The sequence below is a fragment of the Manduca sexta genome, chromosome 11, assembly GCF_014839805.1.
Source record: "Manduca sexta isolate Smith_Timp_Sample1 chromosome 11, JHU_Msex_v1.0, whole genome shotgun sequence".
Classification (NCBI taxonomy): domain Eukaryota; kingdom Metazoa; phylum Arthropoda; class Insecta; order Lepidoptera; family Sphingidae; genus Manduca; species Manduca sexta.
The window spans coordinates 13,804,048-13,822,668 of record NC_051125.1 but is presented as its reverse complement, the minus strand read 5'-3'; the positions used below and the strand labels follow the sequence as shown (position 1 = coordinate 13,822,668).

Below are 18,621 nucleotides of genomic sequence, written 5' to 3'. Positions count from 1 at the left end.
TACGAGTACACAAAATAACGATTGATGAAAACGTTGCGTTATTCAGCAGACTAGTGAGAACCCAAATTTGTTTATGAGTTTTGAGATTATTGATGAGCGATCAAACAGCACACAATACGCCCTTTTATCTCCAGGGATAATCAGAAGTCTAACACATCTATAGAACATATCCAGCTGTGTTAAGATCCATGTATTAGGGCACGAGCTTTTACCATTCGCCGAGCACATATCTAGACTCTGAGGTGATGAGACTAGCAAATCCCAATATCCCCAACGCAAATCCGGGATTGTATCTGATTTCTCAGCACGCTAGTTGTCAGTGCTATCTCGGTGGCGTAGTTTCATTGCGTGCACAGTACGGCTTCCGCTATGAGGACTCAGGTTCAAATCCCGTATCGGGCAATTTGATATTTTGTTTTCTTTTTAGTATTAACCTGGACTCTGAAATATGTGTCTGATATGGAAATAGGCTCGCCCCTACTACATGATGCAAAGGACCACAAACGGCTAAAAGTGGATATCCTAGTTGCACCTACCTCTTTCTCGGCTACTCCTTTGGGGATAATGGCGAGACATGTGTATTTTAGTTTACTTTTGCCCTTGGAACCGCTTCCTAAACTGGTTACAGCCTTAACGATTAATGTTACAAATATATATTTTAATTCATTGTCACTTTCTTCCTACACTGTAATAATTTGAGAGGCCAATCTTTCTTGTTCTTGTAATAAATATTGAGACTCCAAGGCATAGTATTAATTAGGGTAATCAGATTAAAATGTGTATTGCCAAGATTCTCAGAGTGTCCTCTGAGAATCTTGGCATCATCTTAAAATTCATGAGAAGGTTCTGTCGAACCTTCTCATGAATACAAATGTATCCTTCAAAAGTATTCATATTAATTTTAATGCTTTGCTTCCTAAAACAGTTGTAATTATGTCAGATATTGTGCCTTTATTTCGACGGCACTGACTGCTATGGCGCAGTGGGAGTGGAGCTGAGATACGAAAGATCGCAGGTTCGTTTGTCACAAACCGAATGATGTGTCAATTTTTGATATTAGATTGTTTTTTTATGTGGGGTTTTTAACAATTTCTTTTAAAATAATGACTAACTAATAATTCTATATCCAAAGATATCTCCTCGTCTTTTGAGTGCGCCAATTTTTTATTACTGGTTATATTTTGAAAATTCTTCCACTAAGAGGAAAGGACATTAATTTTGCCACTAATTTTTATTTCAGGAATGAACTAACGGGCAGTAATTTGCCTTGTTTTACAAAGCGAGTGTTTGGAAACACGGAAATATAACACTTAAGAGACAATCATGTAAACACAATACTAGATAAATCACGAATTCATTATCAATCCTCAATTAAAGATAAATCTTTCTACCAGCCTAACCAACACTTCGAATCAATCGCACAAATCAAGAGTAAAAGTGATTGCGTAAGTAAACATACCGCTCAGTGTGTCCCGCGACAATTTACTGCTGGGGCATGCTCCGTGTCACTCACTCACTGTTCCCGACCACTCACGAATCCGCAGTTTGAAATTGTGCGAAATTTACAAGCGATTCGCGGGCACCGGGTGTTGTATCAGTCAGAGCGCGTCGACGCGTCAGGTGCGACTGAGCGAGCGGCGAGCAGGTGCTGCGCTCGTGGGGGTAAAGGATCTCAGCTGACCCGCTTTTGGTAAAAGTCCTAGGGTGGGTGCGGTAGGTTTTTTTTAGGACTTGTTTTAGATTTATGAGGTGGTTAATTGGGTTTATTTTTCGGTTCATGTTTGTGTAGTTTTTATGTATTTATGTGCGATATAACGATTTAATTAAATTAGTTGTTGTTCTATTATTGTCTAAGATTGGTTTAAAAATTTTAATTTCAACCAATAGTTAGACGAAGTAAATAGTTTATATTTTTTTAGTAATAAATTGTTTATTTCTAGGTTTGTTTTGGTGTAATTTATTAAAAAATAGAGGGTACCTTTATTAAAAATTTAAAGTAAGTAGGTCATTAAAATTTTTCCTCCTCTACAATACGTGGTTTATTCATCTAATTTTAAAGTACTTGAGGTCATAATTATCGGTCTTCCTGTATTTATTCACTAGGGACATGTCGTTCAACATGTATGGCAACATACTTAGAGAGTGGGGCTAACTGATAATATGAAATTTGTCACATATTTATATGAATATTCAACAGTGTTGCCTCATGAATCTAGTTTTAGTTTAGACTAAAATTAGCAAATATTTTAAGATCATAGCAACCGGTATAGAATGTACAAAATTAACAAATATTTATATAATACAAAATTTCTCTCAACATAACGTCGGCACACGCCGGTGACGCAACGCGGACGCGGCAATTACCGGAGAAAACTCGTTCCGGACGCCGGACGAGTCACCGGACATCGACCGGACGCACCGGACATAGCCCACCATGACTTGGTCTCCGGTGCCAAGCGTAATGGTACGAGGAAGACATGAGCGTGACGTCAAACGTAGAGTTATAATTTGAGAATTTTAGTTATGTTCCATTGAATAATTCAAATTTAAAAGGTACCGGCTTGTGGACTGAATGACGTCACAAATATATATTATATTTTTAAAAAGGTTAGCTATAAAAGAGTTGCACCATCAACAGAACTGTAAATTACACTACACAAAATGTGGCTAAACTTCTTTTTCAAAATAGTAAAATTTTCTATCTGATGGAATTTAGTGTACATCCGTTCATTCAATAATTACGTAGGTTTCCAGTTTAACTTATGTAGTAAATGGCCGGTAACATTATCTAAGGCGGCGGTCGCTTTCAAACACCCGCTTTCGATGTACCGACGCCGGTGTTGGTTACATTAACTTCACTTTTCTTGCAAATGGTACATGTCATACGTTATTATATTAATGGTCGAGTGGAATATCCGGGGTTGTTATTACTGATGGATATAGAATGGACTGTACCTTCTAGAATAAGAGATAAACATCGTGCTGTCTTTTCTTAGAATTTGAGTTGACGAAGAAAAACGGTATTGATTGCACATTTTCTTTGTTCTACACAGTAGTCAATTTTGTGAGGATATTATTCAGTCCATATTTTATAGCTATGTTTATTTGGCTTTGTATTTTTATAAAGGTATTAAGGTATTATAAGGGCAATTATTTAATTTTTCAAGATCATCAATCATTTGATTGTTTTCATCATACAAACTGATGACGAATGATCACTGCCGCCTTTGAACTCATTGTTATTTCCAAAAGAATTGAGTGAATTTCCAAATACAGATGTGGAGTGTGTCTCCTAATCCAATGGAAAAAGAAATGTGGGTTATGATTTATTGGCTCCGACAACCATAACCAGGAATTGTATAAAAGTTTCATCAAGTTTTGTCAAATCTTATAAAGAGTAAAGAAAGCATGCCGCTAGCAAGCATGATGACAAGACCAGTCGTAAGTGCAATTAACATCAGCGATCAAATTGGGATGATGTGCGTACTTCCATTTTATAATGTATTGTTAGTTTTTTTGTAATCTCGCGGATAGCTGTCAAATTTTAGTAGGGTTGACACATTACCGACTTTTTTTATTCGACCAGAACGGAAAGGGTAATTTAAAATGTGACTGAGTATGCAGTCAAATGTATGGAAGTGAGCCAGCATTTCATCAACAAGTTGAGAGCTTCTAAAGTAAATTGTCGTGAATATTAATTCCTTAGAATTTCCTTATAATAAAGCGATTTACATTTCATCCGATCGTGTTAAAAGAAGTAAAACATTTGTAAACGTTAATGCCCCTCACTATAACCACTTTATTTTGACAGAAAAAGGTAGAGAGAGGTTCGTTTGACTTCTTATCTACAACTCAAGTCTTTTAACAAAGGTGCCACTCAAGCCTTTTAACAAAGATATAAGAATTTGGATGTGTCATAAGAGCAACACTTTTTGAGGACGTCGGGAATGGTTTTAAGCGTTTTAAAACGCCTTTCATGATAAAAATAATATAGTGAAATGAGTTGGGAATAAACATGATGCTAACATATTCAAATATTGTAACTAGATTTTTAACAAAAATAAGATATGAGTGGTAGAATATAATATGGAAATTATGTGGAACTATTTAACATAATTTTGCCGAGAGTGCTCAGCATGATTGGACAGGTTTGATTACCTATCCAGTAACAGCTTGTAGTAGTTTCAGAAAACGAAAGTGAAAATGGAGCTTTGTAACGTTGTCAAGATCAATGAGATCTGGACTCCATATTCAAAATTCCTACTTCTCTTTCAAGATGTGCGACGAATCTAAAATGTCTCTGCACGTCCATTGCCGGTGGTATTTATCATCAGGATCCCGTCAAATGCGCCGAAAGATTTTTTTTTTACAGGGTCCTCCTCTGACTCCTCTGCACCTAATAGTAATCAGAGTAGGGTCCAAATTGATGAACATTCATTATTCCTTGCCAGTCGACGCAATTAGGTTGACAAGATATATCCGGATAGGTCCGGGAACGCAACCCGGAACGTGGTTTACAACTTTTGTATGCTGGTCGCTATTCGGGCAGATACAAAATAATATATCCTACTGCCAAAAATGATCAGTATCATCAGTCTTTCCCCGGTTCGCTGGCGTTACGTAAAGATGGCTCTCTTCCACAGCTATCAGCCCATCTGCTCTATTGTACCGGTATTCTTATGTGTCATCCACGAAAGTGGACGCTTTGTATTTATCGAAAGTGTTTTTAACCGGTGTTACTTGAATGGTAGAGTGCTTTGTTCGCGATAGCTGTGATATTAGAAGGTTCTTCCATCATCGTATAAATGAGGTTCGGTATTTGTTTCGGGTTTTGTGTAGTAGAACTGAAAGTTGATAACAGTGGAGTTGTTAGTGTGGGATCGAAAATTAAGTTTTTATTTATCTCAAAGATCAAGTTCTAAATATAAAAAGCTTTATTTGTTCCTGTTACGTTAGTCATTTTCACTTATCTCGCGACGGCTACTGGATACTCCGCGGTGGGTTGTGGTAGCTCGTTTATGACTTGTGGCCGGCGGTATTATATTGTTTTGGCCGCAACATTACTCTCTACGTTTTCTACTCTTGTACAATAAACATGTGCGGTTTTTAATACCATTTTAAACAAGAATCATAGACAGTAATCATTGCTGCTATTACTTGAAGCCTTATCTAACTTAGACCCTTGCAGAATTAATATATCGAAATTAAAGTATTTATCTATAATGCTTTATGCTAATTAGCGAGGAACATTGCGTCTCGCAGCGGTCACTAGAAATCTTTTACTTAGATATAGGTATCTTACTGGTGGTAGGTATCTACTGGTGGTAGGTCTCTCATATGTGAGAAACCACCTGGGTTGGTACCACAACAATGTCCATTTCTGCCATCAAGCAACAATGTGTAGTCACTGTTGATGATTTGAAGGACATTGTAGCCAGTGTAACTACTGGACATAATAAGACTTAACATCTCATGTCTCAGGATGGCGAGCGCCGTGGAATACCAAACAATATTTTGTAATTCAAGGTGTTGGATGATGTTTCTACTATTTCTGGGTAGACGTATCGCTTACCACCAGGCGAACGGCAAACTCGTCTCGTCATTCAAAGCAGAAAAAAATTGTATAATTTTCTACAACCGGCTTTATAGTCAAATGCCCGAACTTGGATCTTTTATAAATGAAACAATCAGCTCGGCACAGGGTGTGAACCCACGGTCTCATGTTTCGCTTTTCATCACGAAGGCTTATATTATATAATGTACGTCTGTTAATAACTCGTTAACAAAGGGACCATATTGAGTGAGGTGTGTTTTTCCTGTTGCCACATTTAATCGAATGACTAAGAGATTGTTCGTTATTTTGTTGTTCCTATTGGTGGTTGCGGCTCGTTGTATAATTGCAGGAAAAAGTTGTAATGTATAGCAATGAAAAGATAGACATTTTGTATAATGTATTATGTAAAGTAATAATTATTAGTCATAAAAATAATCATTAACTGAAACAAGATTTTAATTATATTTGGTGTAGGTACTTTTAAGTTACAAACCTGTAACTTATACGCCAAGATTTTATTTTTTGGTTGTAGTATCAGGAATTCAAACATCTAAATACTTTTGTTAAGTAAGGCAGTTTAAAATTGTTAGGTTTCCATTCAATAAAATATACTAGTGTCCTACGATTAGATTTTTTGGCTAATAAGTTCTCTCTTTCTAACTCTCAACTGTGTATTACTTACGTCTCTGCTTACTCCTGCGTAAATGATAGCGTAAGCCTAATATAATTAAGTTACACCATGGAGATAGTTATTTCGCTTACGCATTTCCACCTGTAATGTCTTTTGATATCGACCAGTCATTGCAAATGTGCGTAAATAATAAATAGCTTTCCATTAATATAGCTGAATCACGTCCTATTGAGGAAGCATATCGCGGGACATGGGAAAGTACGAAATTACATTCAAATTCAAAAGTGAATAAGCTAAAAGAAAAAGGTAATTATTAAATTAAACACCGATAATATTTAATATCATGTTTTAAGTTGTATATATTTAAATGACATACACATTACACACTCTTATTCTCTGAAGACAAAGGCTCTATCACAGTGCTCTTCATAAAAATCATACCCGGCCAAGGACATCTTCAGTCGGAAATAATCATCAAAAAATTAAACAAATATATTATAATAAAATCACTTCTGGTTTATAACAAAGAATAATGAACTTAGAAATTCTAAAAACAAGTCTTACAATCCCCCTTCCAACACAAGAAATCATAATATAAATGATGCTAAGTGATTCTCCTAGCTCCATGGTCTTCTCCTGCCTTGCGTCGCGTGAGGAGCCAGTGCAGCAATGTCCACAGAGCCTGTGTATCCTCGCAGTAGATCTTGTAGCAGTGCTTGCGTTTGCCTTTCTGAGATGGACTGGAAAATAGTACACAATGAATAAATCTGAAGTACTAGTAGTTACTTATGTTAAAGTATTAGACTATCATCTTTGAAAGGAGGGATATGCTATAACAAAATAGCACAGTGCAGTATCACTGTTCAGTTCAGCATAAGGATGAACGGCATCGCGGTCCTCCTACTGATGTAGAGGAGGACAGCGTTTGTATTTTTAGGGTAAACATAAAGAAGTCAGACTGTAATACGATAAAAACCAGCATATGCTTTGCGCCGAATGTCACCTCATGGTTTCTAGTCGGTATGCTGAACTGATATTGTATGGCTTAATTTAACACATTATGCCTGATGGCTGAGAAAATGTATCCCAGATCATGTCTGCTGAATGCTGATAGTTTGACGAGTTATAAAATAAACTTTCTTCAAACTGATTAGCAAACTAATAATGCGGAGAAAATATAGTAAAATTATATGATGGTGGTGAGTACCTGTAATTCGCGTCTGATTGGAGTTCGCAGAGCAGTCGCCGCCGACATCGCTCGCTTATGGGCGGCACGTCTGGCACGCTGTCCGACCGACGGAATGGGTTCGATGCCTGCCTGGGGAAGAATCAAAACCAATCCATATTTATAGATGCGAAATTCTCTATTCTTTCACAGCTGAACTTTTGAACCGATTTTAATTATATTTAGTATGATGATAGTTTGTGACCCTGGAAAGGCCATAAGCTACATTTATCCCGGGAAAATATAAAGCGGGACTATTATTCCGGAAAACTAGCTTTTTCACGTAGGCAAAGGCGCAAGCAAAAGTTAGTATTAAATAAATACTCTAGGTATTATGTAGATATAGTGTCTCGCAAATCAGAACACAAGCTTGTCATGCAGGAGAGGTATCTCTTATTTAATATATTTTTATTCGTAGAGTTGTATTGTAGAATTATCTTTTCGTAACACACCTGACGGAATTGAGGATGGTAATAGCTATTTTCTAAACAATTTATTCGATCCAAAGCAATGTAGAGGGCGATGTCACACCTGCGATATTATACGCCTTACATACAAACAGACATATTTTCTGACTTGTGTAAGCGTAATGTAGGGTTATCAAACAATTGGTTCATTTGACAATAGCTAGAGCGAAATACAAAGAATTCGCAGGAAAAGTTGACAGCCCTATATTCGTGTGCGGACTTCCGATATTAAGCATGTTAACATGTACTATTTGCATGCAGTTGGTGATTTTGAAGGTAACACAGAATGCTGTTGTAACGAGAAGTAGACGCAAGTGAACTGTAAAGTTTATTCAGTTTTTTTCTAGTCTCTACTGTGTCTGTGTTCAACTGCATTCCTATCGTGAGTTTTGTATGCTGATATACCAATGATATTATGAACACACAAATTGACACACAACTTTGCGTACACTGTTGTTTGGAGACAGCAATAATAATAATATCAGACCTGTATATTGACCCACTGTTGGGCACGGTCCTCCTCTACTACTGAGAGGGATAATACATAAAGAATACATACATAATTTTAGAAAGTCAGAAGTGTCTGCCCTTAGATTTGAATCTGCGGGTATTTGTCTCGGCAGTCCGTTCCTACACGATTAGGTTGTCGCCGCTTTTTAGCCGTAACAATGAACAAATTAAGTATATTGTGCACCATGCCTCTGATAGCTTAATGTAATTTATGAATTTCGGCTAGAGAAGTATAGTTTCGTGTTGCATGTCGCATTATAGACAGCGGCTAAGATTTACCGCAGTGTAATGTGTGGATAATTTTACTACAGCGTACATTATTGTAATTGCGTGAATGCAAATGGCGTGCGAGTAAGACATGCGCTTTCCGGCGTCCGCGGGCCACCTCTATAACATTAACTGAATGTACACCGATGTACTAACGCTAGAATAGACTAGCTAGATTATATTATATATAATAGTTTTTCCTGAAGATGTCAATGTATTTTTTAAGAAGCACAGTTTGTCGATATAGAATTCTTGGTCCCCAGGGGTACCTATGTAAATGATTTTTCGAAGTATGTATTAATTAGATTAATATATTATAAACAGGAATAAAGAATACTTGCGCATCTCTGAATTTTTAAAAAACATAAGGAATGATGTGGGACCAGCGTTCTTCATAATCGAAATACCTAGTTCAAGAAAAGAAAAGAAAGATATATTTTTAAATTTCAGGGAGATTAAAACTACCAAAATTACTTGAAATAAAAAACATTAATAATATAACTGAGGAAAATAACAGCCGGGGCCAATAAAATATTTTTTATTAAAAGCGATCGATAATTCTATCGCTAGGATATGTCATTCCGACACAATATTTTTTATTAAACGATTGTAAAAAGGCATCTTGTCTACGCCCCTGAAGAGCCTTCGCTAGACGCTTCCATCCGCCGCACCTCGCGGTCGCCGCCGACGTTCCCCGGCTGACAAATTGGCCGAGTTAAATAACGTACGTGTATTTTATACAAGGAAATAAAATTAGCTCTCATTCCGGTTCAACGTAGTTTTTTACTTTATAATATAGTAATGTCGCAACAATCTGGCTTTATGGTAAATAATTATGATACTGTTTCGTGTAACTAAAAAATTCTGATGAAACATAAAACAAAAATGTTTTACTTTCAGTGAATGTGCTCTTGGGTAATCGAGAGAAACTTTTGACTTTGTCACCTTTCAACCGATTGCAAAAAGAGGGTGTTTAATTTATATAGTTCTGTCTACCAAAGTGTCAAAGTAAACGCCGTACACAAGGTGTTAAAACCCGTTAAAGCCCACGTGTTTCGCATTCCGGGATCAGTCTGTGTATGTCTGTTCCAACAGGCCGGCATAATTGTGTCGACTGCCGAGTGGCAATCATCTCTCGTCAATTGACATTCTATTGAATCCCACTCCACTTACCATCAGGTGCTGTCACTTTGCCGTGCCAGTATAAAAATAATAAAAAAGTATTCAAGATAAGTGTGCAGACGTTATTGATATTAGGCCAATAAATATGGTTTATTTTACTTACTGAGTGTCGGTGTTGTGAATGGTAATGACACTGGGGGTGAGCGCTGAGATTATCAGCCCCACGGGGAGGAACGCGGTGATGATTTGCAGCAAATGTTTCAGCGGGCTCGTCCTGGAATCATATATATGGATTTAGTCTCTGAGGTGCTGCACGGCGGTTGAAGGACGAAAAGATCTTTTTTATGGAAGCCAAGAAGATATGGTTCTTCTTAATGCGGTTTAAGACTACTGCCTATACATACAGCCCGGGTAATCTTGGATAGGTACCATGTAGGGGAAGAACGGGAAATGGGAAAGAAGGAAAGGGAAGTTTTGAATTTCTTTTAACTTCACCTTACCCAATGCAAAACAGTAAAGCTTTACTCCAGTGTTTCGAATTTAGTCGCAGTGGTGGTGATATTGGGTTTTGCTGTATAGTATCAGTCCGGAGTATGGTATTTATTCCTGATATGGCAATAGGCTCGTTCCTATTACATCATTAAATAGAACACACGTGGCGAATAGTGGATGCCTGGTTTTGCTATTGCCTAACTCTTTGGGATAAATACACGATGTGCGTTTAGTGGTACTAAGCGCTAACCTGACGACGCTATCTTTTACATTTTGTCAACAGCAAGACTGGGGTCTCCTGGTGTGGTGACTTGAACCGAGATTTACTTTCCTGTAACTATGTAAGAACAGCTATCTACCACAAATGATTTAAACTAAAATTTAAACAATATTGCAAGAATGAAAACTGTCTCTAGAATCATTAGCTGTAGAAAATGTGTTAAACATAATTAATTTCACGTTAGTTTTAGCGCGAAAATATGTAAATCTAATGTTTACGACACAAATATACATTATAATTTATTTATTAGCCATTAACGATTATGACATAGAATGTTGAATTTTCTAATAAATTCTGTTTATCTAATAAAAACGCGGGCTTGGTTTGGAGGGACATCGTTTAGTTGCATAAAATAGGTTATGTATACAGTACACATATAGATGCACTTACGTCTTTCATTTATAAAGATGAGGCGCAACTGGTACAACCAAATTTCCCAATTTGTATTCGGTCCTATAATGTCGTACCTTTAGAATTACAACGACGCAAGTGCAAAAAACTGTTAAATTGACTTTATAATCCACAACACTTGAAAAGTGACAAACTATCGAATGCAACATCGACTTTCATGTAAAACTAAATGTGATAGAGGATTGTCGACATATCAGGCCCAAATTCCAAACTCCCGTCTGTCATTGAGCCGAAAACCACAATATCTTTGCCTGACCCGACATTTGACCCTAGATTTCAAAGCGCTAGTCATACCGCACACTAATATAACTATGCCATCGCAGCAGCCATAATTCAGGCAATCAAATACACATGTCTTTTTATAACAGTGAAAACAAAATGAACAACCAACTCCCAACTATACTTGGATATAGTGTATACTGAACATAAATAAACTACCGATTATATCTAGAGTCTCGGATATAAGTGACCTATCATTTAGTAAACGTGTATGCAGTGGCGAGGTAGATCTGTTTTTATTATAATAATCAATCAAATTCTTCTCCTGAGAATCGATTTCACTATCAAATGCTCGCGATCCGTTTATCTTAACGCATCAGTGAGGTGATCTATAATGTTGTGACACATACGTCTGTCTGTGTGTTGTGTGCGAGCAATATTAGATATTATCGGTGCTATTCGTTTTAGAGTTCCGCAGTGGCTTAGAAAGTAGTGACTTTACATATTTGCTCGTTTCTCATAGACAGCAAGACTTTTATCGTGTGAGATTGACTAAGTTAATTCCTTGAGTCGGCAGGTACGAAGGCGTTTTCAAAAGAATTTCCTTCTTGAAGATTTGGAAATATCAGCGCTTGTCTGTTGATTAGTATATTTTTTCCAGGCGGTTGCTAGATCTATATCTTGGCAGTAACAATAATTTGTTTTCGTCGAAAATAAAAACAGATACAGGAAGGATAGCGAACTCCATACAATCAGAGTTAACTTTCCTCTTTGTTAAAAGAAATAATTTATAAATTACATTCGTAACTACATATTTATATCTGACAACTACCTACAGAACCATAATCATTAAATAGATATCCTCTTGACATGCAAATCATAAGCCTAATAAAACGCATCCGGTTTGCGGTGAAAGGAAAGACGTATCAAACGACACGCGGTTATCTGCACATAATCAATACATTATGGCTACTTCCACTATCATTTTATAGACTTGACTACCTTGTCTATGGTATTACGAGACGAGCAGGTCACTCGCATGAGATTTGATGCTGCTTATATACCAGTGTCTAAGAGTAAAAATTATCCAAAGTTAATTCGAAAAGAAAAATATATTCTCTATCGAGAGACGCACTAAATAAATCTTTGTTGTAATAAACAAAACATAAACTTACCTCTTCTTATGACTTTCCATCACATCTCCATTAACATTCCAATTATAATCTCCAGTGCTTATAACTCCTGCTTCCTCCTTGAAAGGGTCAGTTAGTTTGTAAAGTCCGCCTGCAGGCACTTCAGTTACAGAAGGTACGCCATACGATCCTGGTTTTCCACGGGTCTCATGGAATCCAGGAACTGTAGGATGATTACGGAACCCAGCATATCCGTGGTTCCTAGGATTTTCATGACCAGTAAAACTATGTGTTTCAGGGCTTCCATGAAATTCCGGAAATTTGAACCCAGAATTTCCATTAAATCCATAAATCTCTGAGCTACCATAGCCCTCAGGAATTTTATAGAAGCCAGAGTTTCCATTCAACCCAGGGTGTCCATGGGTCTCAGAGCTTCCGTGATACTCGGGAACCTTATATATCTCAGAGTTTCCATTTTTAATAGGGAATCCGTTGACCTCAGAACTGCCATAATTACCAGGAACAGTTACCGGTACCTCTGCTGTGGGTTTGGATTCTAAAATATCAGGTGGCCAGTCTTTGGCCTTCGTGTAAATGGGTTTTTCAAATATGTATGGAAATTTTGTGAACCCTGGAGGAATTTCTTGAAGGGGTTCTGTGGGTAGTTCTTTTTGTGTTATGTAATATTGTTCTTTTGGAGGGCTGAAAGGAAATTTTATATGGATTATTAATGTATTAATAAAGATGATGTTATGTCAGTCGATCGTTGATATGCGTAGTCTATCTCAAAGGAATAGGCAAATGTACCTTGATCCAAAAAGAAAGTTCTAATTTGTTTTTACAGTATAATTCCAATCTACGCATATTTTATTTGACTGAGAATAGAGTTCAGGACGTAGTGGACTAAAATCTACGTTTAAATCGTTGTTATGTCATACGAATGTTAATGATTTTAATAATAAGAGCCTAGTATAGTCTAATTACCTGACAAAATCAGTAGCGGGCTGCTTATGCACTTCCGTGACTGATTCATAAGGTTCCGTAGCTGAAACTTCTTCATCAACAAAACTGCCCAACGGCTGACTTGGCTTGAACACCTTACTATCATTATTCTCTCTAGCTTTTTCCTCTACTACTGTTATATTTCCATCCTTGTCTTTCCCATCTAAATTAGTCTCAGCAAACGCAGCCTCTAATTTCAAGTCGTCACATCAGTCTTGCTTTTCTCTTTAACGGTTTTGAGATTCGTTTTCGTTTCTACAGTTGTTTCTAGGGTCAAGTGTTTTTGATACGGGGTAAAGTTTTGTTACATTTGGCGTTGGTTGATCTTCTAGCATTTCAGCTTTGGTTGTAGCCAGGAACAGCAATATACATATCGCTATCTGAAGCATAGGAATCAAAGAGTTAAAACACACATTCAAATCTGTGTAAATGTGTATTAGTATGTGGATACGTTCTTGTATTGCTCCAAAAATCTCACATTGTACTATCAACGTTTTAAAGTTCCCACAATAAAAACGGAAAGTATTATTAATATGCGACCTGGGGAACGAAGTCACGACCTTCCGGTTGGCATGTTACGCTGTCACCAGACCGCGATAGACAGTTTAAAAGCCATAAATTGTTTAAGCTTTCGCCATTTTATTTTATAGAACCGCCAGATACTTTCTTTCTGTGATCTGAGCAAGCATTTGCTCCGTGAAACAATATACCATTACTCGTTTTCGAGAAAGCAAAGTCTCGTACGGAGGGCTAAGGGCGGGTCAAGAGCCGACCTCTTAACGTGGCGGCCTCTCGCTCGACACGCGAAACGAAAGGGAGAATGAACTCGCCAGATATTCAAGAAACATTAGGGAATTTTAGACGAATATTACATATTGGACTGTTTTATATATCTATACTAATATTATTAATATGAGGTATTGATTGGTCGAATGTGTTAATTTACCGAATTGTTCAGATTGTGAAAATTCTTTCACGTCTTATATAGTATACTAAATTATCCTTTACTGCTATTATAGACTACCTTTATTGTGAGAAGGAAATTTAAGCAAAAAACATACGACTTCGGTTATTATATAAAAAAAATCGTAGGCTGTGGCTTTATTGTGCCCTTGGCATTGTAGTCAGAGCGGCTGTGGTCGGTTACCAGTAGGTGAACATCATTCGATTCATGTTAAAATATTGCTTAGGATAGCAAATATTACACATTACTATTATATGAATACATAGGCTAGTTCCTCAATTTAAAATGTAGTTTTAATGCTTCTGCAAGAAGGCAAAGACTCGAAACCCATCTTACTACTCTGTCCTAATTAGCAGATTTTTTTATTTTGCTTGATTATTGTGAAAACGCAAGTTCCTGCTACTTAATTACTGAGATTTGTATTTAATTGTAAGGTCAGGGTTTGTGTATGTTTTTGACAAGCTCTTGTTTAACTTGCAATATTTGTATGTATTTTCGAGTCAAATCTTGCAAATTAATTTTAAAGCAGTTTTGTATACACGTCATTTTAAATCCAATATAACGGCCAAGATGAGGCCCTAGTATTTTTTTATGCATGCCTATGATATTTACAATTGCATCCAAAAAATATGAATGGGATTTTAAGAATTTGTTGTTAATGTTATATCGTGTAAGGTTTGCCTTATGTTGTTAACTTTGATATTTCCCACACTCTAGCTCTGGTTACGTAAACTATCTAGTGTTAACATTAGCTCTTCTCGTGAGAGGAGACGGCTATTTGTGAATCAGATCTCTTGGAGTAAGATGTCTAAATACTAGAGTATAGATAAGGTGAAGTGATATAGTTTATGGATAAAGTACGTGCATAGGTACTTACTATATTTATAATTATTTTATTCACTATGCTTTTTTCGATGGTCAAAATTATGCCGTCCCACATTATTATACACGCGGTGAAAAACGAATCATCATAATTAGCACACATTCACTCTCACATTCAATTTTAATTTGTTCGGAAGAAACATAAAAAAGAACATTGAGAAGTATAATCAGTTATCTAGTGACTCAATAAAATGAACTCTATTTAATGTCACAACAGATAAATAGGCACTGAGTTCCTCTTCCTTTTTGTTTTACATTCACCAGGTTTTTTGCATAGTTTGACGGCATAATAAAGACCATTAGTGTCTGCTCGCATCGCCAACTACAAGCTTTTAGAGATGACACCAGATAAAGAACTTTTTAACAGCTGATTGTGGATCGCTTAGTGATGTTCGCCCCTCCAATTTCGCCCCTAATGAAATTAAAAGTCAACATTCATTATTCATTGAATTTATTTTTAGAGATTTTGTGTTGCAATATTTTCATAGTTGAAGTTTCAATGATAAATAATTATTTGTTTTATGAAATGTTTATTTCATTTCTTATATTGTATATTAATTCTTAAGTCACTTCACACGAAATACAACATTGTTGGTATAACATAGAAGTGTCTAGAGTCTTCTGTCCCAAAATTTACACATGTAAGAATTGGAGAATTCTCAGGTATGTAGCTTTTCTCACGTTATTTTACTTCACCGTAAAACTGAATCGTAATTTATAAGCAATAAATAACTTTGAAAAGTCAGAGGTTTTGAACCTGCGGGGTTGCCGACCAGGCTATCGGATACTGTCGGCGTAGGACCCGCGACTTCTTATATCACGGAAAGAGCCTCATCCTCTACATCGGTTACTTATATATTATATTGAAGTACTATATAGTGTTCGCAATGTAATAACCCTTGATAAAATATTACGATAAATGGCAGTAACCTTACACTTAACCTAGATCGTGGAGGCAGACCAGGTGGATATGCAAAAAAATAATACAACTGTTAAGTATAGCTTGTTTCATATTCGACTACTCGGTGCATTAGAAATCAGAAAATTATATTCATACGTATAAAATCAGAGTTTTTTTACATTTATACTGATAATGGTGTACGACCCATGTACTTTTTGCAGTTGCTCTACAATTATTAGATCATATGACGGTAGAAGAACACCGCTTGTGCACGTAAATAACCACAGCACAAGAAGAAAGCAATAAACTTTATCTAATATCAATTAAAGGGGACATATACAGTAACCAAGGGGCGAGGCACAAGGGGCGAGTGTAGAGCAGCTCTACGAGCACGCGGTCAGTGACTTACTGTTTAGGGGGAAAGTGAGCCGCTCCATTATGCAATAGTAGCGGGCCGCGTAACAGACGAGCGCGGACGTCCGACGTTTCTAATGCCGCTCACGGTCATGGCAAAATATATTTTAAGAGGATTTTGTAGAGCTGCGTACGCTTGGTAACAGCATAACTGATGATTTCATACAAAAATCTACGATATGCTCGCTTAAAACATTTATACGGAAATAAATATTCCGTAGTGATTTTTTTTGGACATACGGAGTTGTGTTTAACATGTTGATTCTAAGAATATATACGTTTACTAACTACTACTTAAAGAGATGAAAACGTCTTTGCAGTCGTATAAAATATAGGATATTCACACATGTAAACAGCATGCGGCTAGACCTAACAAGTAATATTAGTAATTGCTTTGTTGATGAAGTTATTAAGATTTTTGGATGCTAAAAATATATCTTGTTCTTTATTAGATAAGAAAGGCGACGTGCTCATGGCCACGGATATTCATAGACAGTTTTGCTTACCTATAACTTATGTTAGGTGATACATATAATGCCGGTTTTCCGCCATAGAATTTAAAAATATACTCTAGATAAAAAGAAAAAAACTGTACGGTCAGCTTATAACAATACATATATATAACAACAATACAAATTCCAGCGTGTTGGACTGAGGCCTCATTCCTCTCAGTATTAGAGAAGGTCCGTGCCCAGTAGTGGGACAGTAAATACATGGCTGATATTAATAGACAAATTATTCAACTTGTCAATAATAAATATGTCGGATTGATCGGCGAACAGTTCAAAGTCGTGTGTAATGACAAACGCAAACATTGCATGAACTGCGTTGGAGTTTGTCCGGATGTACTACTTTCCTTTGCTTTTCATACTTTTACGCGTGTAATTATTTCGTAAGAGTTTATAATGTATTCTTTACGTTTACGTTATAATATGTGTTTAATCTAGATAACTGTTTACTCATAATATATATAATTATGTTCAGAATATGAATATGGTTTGTATATTTTTACATATTTACCGCCTCTATTTGAAAGAACTCAAACTTGTCCGTTTGGAAATTGAACTTCAAGGCACACGATTGACAAGCCAAGAACGATGAAGGCCAATATTGCGTTTAATTATGACATTGTGAGGAATTCTGCCATAGGTTAATACTCTGATCAATAATATTTTTTTTAGGGATAAAAGTAACAAATTTTATGTATATAATGTATACAATCAGCCCTGTATTATATACTGTTCCACAGTTGGGCACGGGCCTCCTCTACTACTGAGAGGGAATAGGCCTTAGTCCACCACGCTGGCCTGGTGCGGGTCGGTACTTAACACACCCTCGAAAATTTCTAATAGAGAATTTCTCAGGTATGCAGGTTTCCTCACGATGTTTTCCTTCACCGTTAAAGCAAGCGATAAATTCACAAAGAATACACACATGATTTTTTTAGAAAAGTTAGAGGTGTGTGCCCTTGGGATTTGAACCTGCGGACATTCGTCTCGGCAGTCCATTCCACAACCAACTAGGCTATCGCCGCTTAAAATTTAATGTAAAATTTTATGTTACATTTGTATATTATTTGTGTAGGTTAAAAGAGTACTCCCCTCTCGGTAGACAACGGCTTGGCTGTACCACTGGCTATGCTAAGTCCATGGCGACGGATGCTGCTTACCACCAGGCGGTCCGCTCGCTCGTTTGTCTACTAAGGCAATAAAAAAGGCGTTCTTGTGAAAGTGTAAGATTCTGCAGAGATAACTATCGTGGGAATATGTATGTGATATGAGGCTTTAAAATCAGTTACACTGTTAAACTATGTCGCACATGGATATTACGACATTTCCTAAAAAGGCTAACCGCAAACAAATCCTTCATCCATTTCCAAATTAATCTTTCAATATATATGTGCTGAAATAGCATATTACCTTATCTTTGACTAAACATTTGAGAAACTTAAAGCCTTTACGAATAATGACGCATCATCAACACACCGTCGCGTCCGGTTCGTGACTGATGCGACTTGTGACGCTTTGTTTGAGTGCAATGTAAAGAAATTTATTGATTTTAAACGTGGGCATATTGTTTTATACCAATGATAACATGAATCTAGAAAGAAAATTTATTGATTTCATTAGAAGAATACACACACAACC

General features: G+C 36.7%; 1 protein-coding gene across 1 annotated transcript; it reads right to left on the bottom strand.

Moving 5' to 3' along the window:
* Positions 1-9,935: 9,935 nt before the first annotated feature.
* Positions 9,936-12,732, bottom strand: LOC119189049. The gene is made up of 3 exons (XM_037437697.1): positions 12,720-12,732; positions 12,354-12,666; positions 9,936-10,050 (listed from the first exon to the last, which is right to left on the bottom strand). The coding sequence occupies exons 1-3, from the start codon at positions 12,730-12,732 to the stop codon at positions 9,936-9,938; spliced, it is 441 nt and encodes a 146-aa protein (XP_037293594.1).
* Positions 12,733-18,621: the final 5,889 nt, after the last annotated feature.

Bases quoted from the DNA above. Each gene is read 5' to 3' on its own strand.
- LOC119189049 (XM_037437697.1), bottom strand. The intron at 10,051-12,353 runs GTAAGTTTATGT...ATATGATTCCAG, and splicing joins ATGGAAAGTCATAAGAAGAG to GACGAGCCCGCTGAAACATT.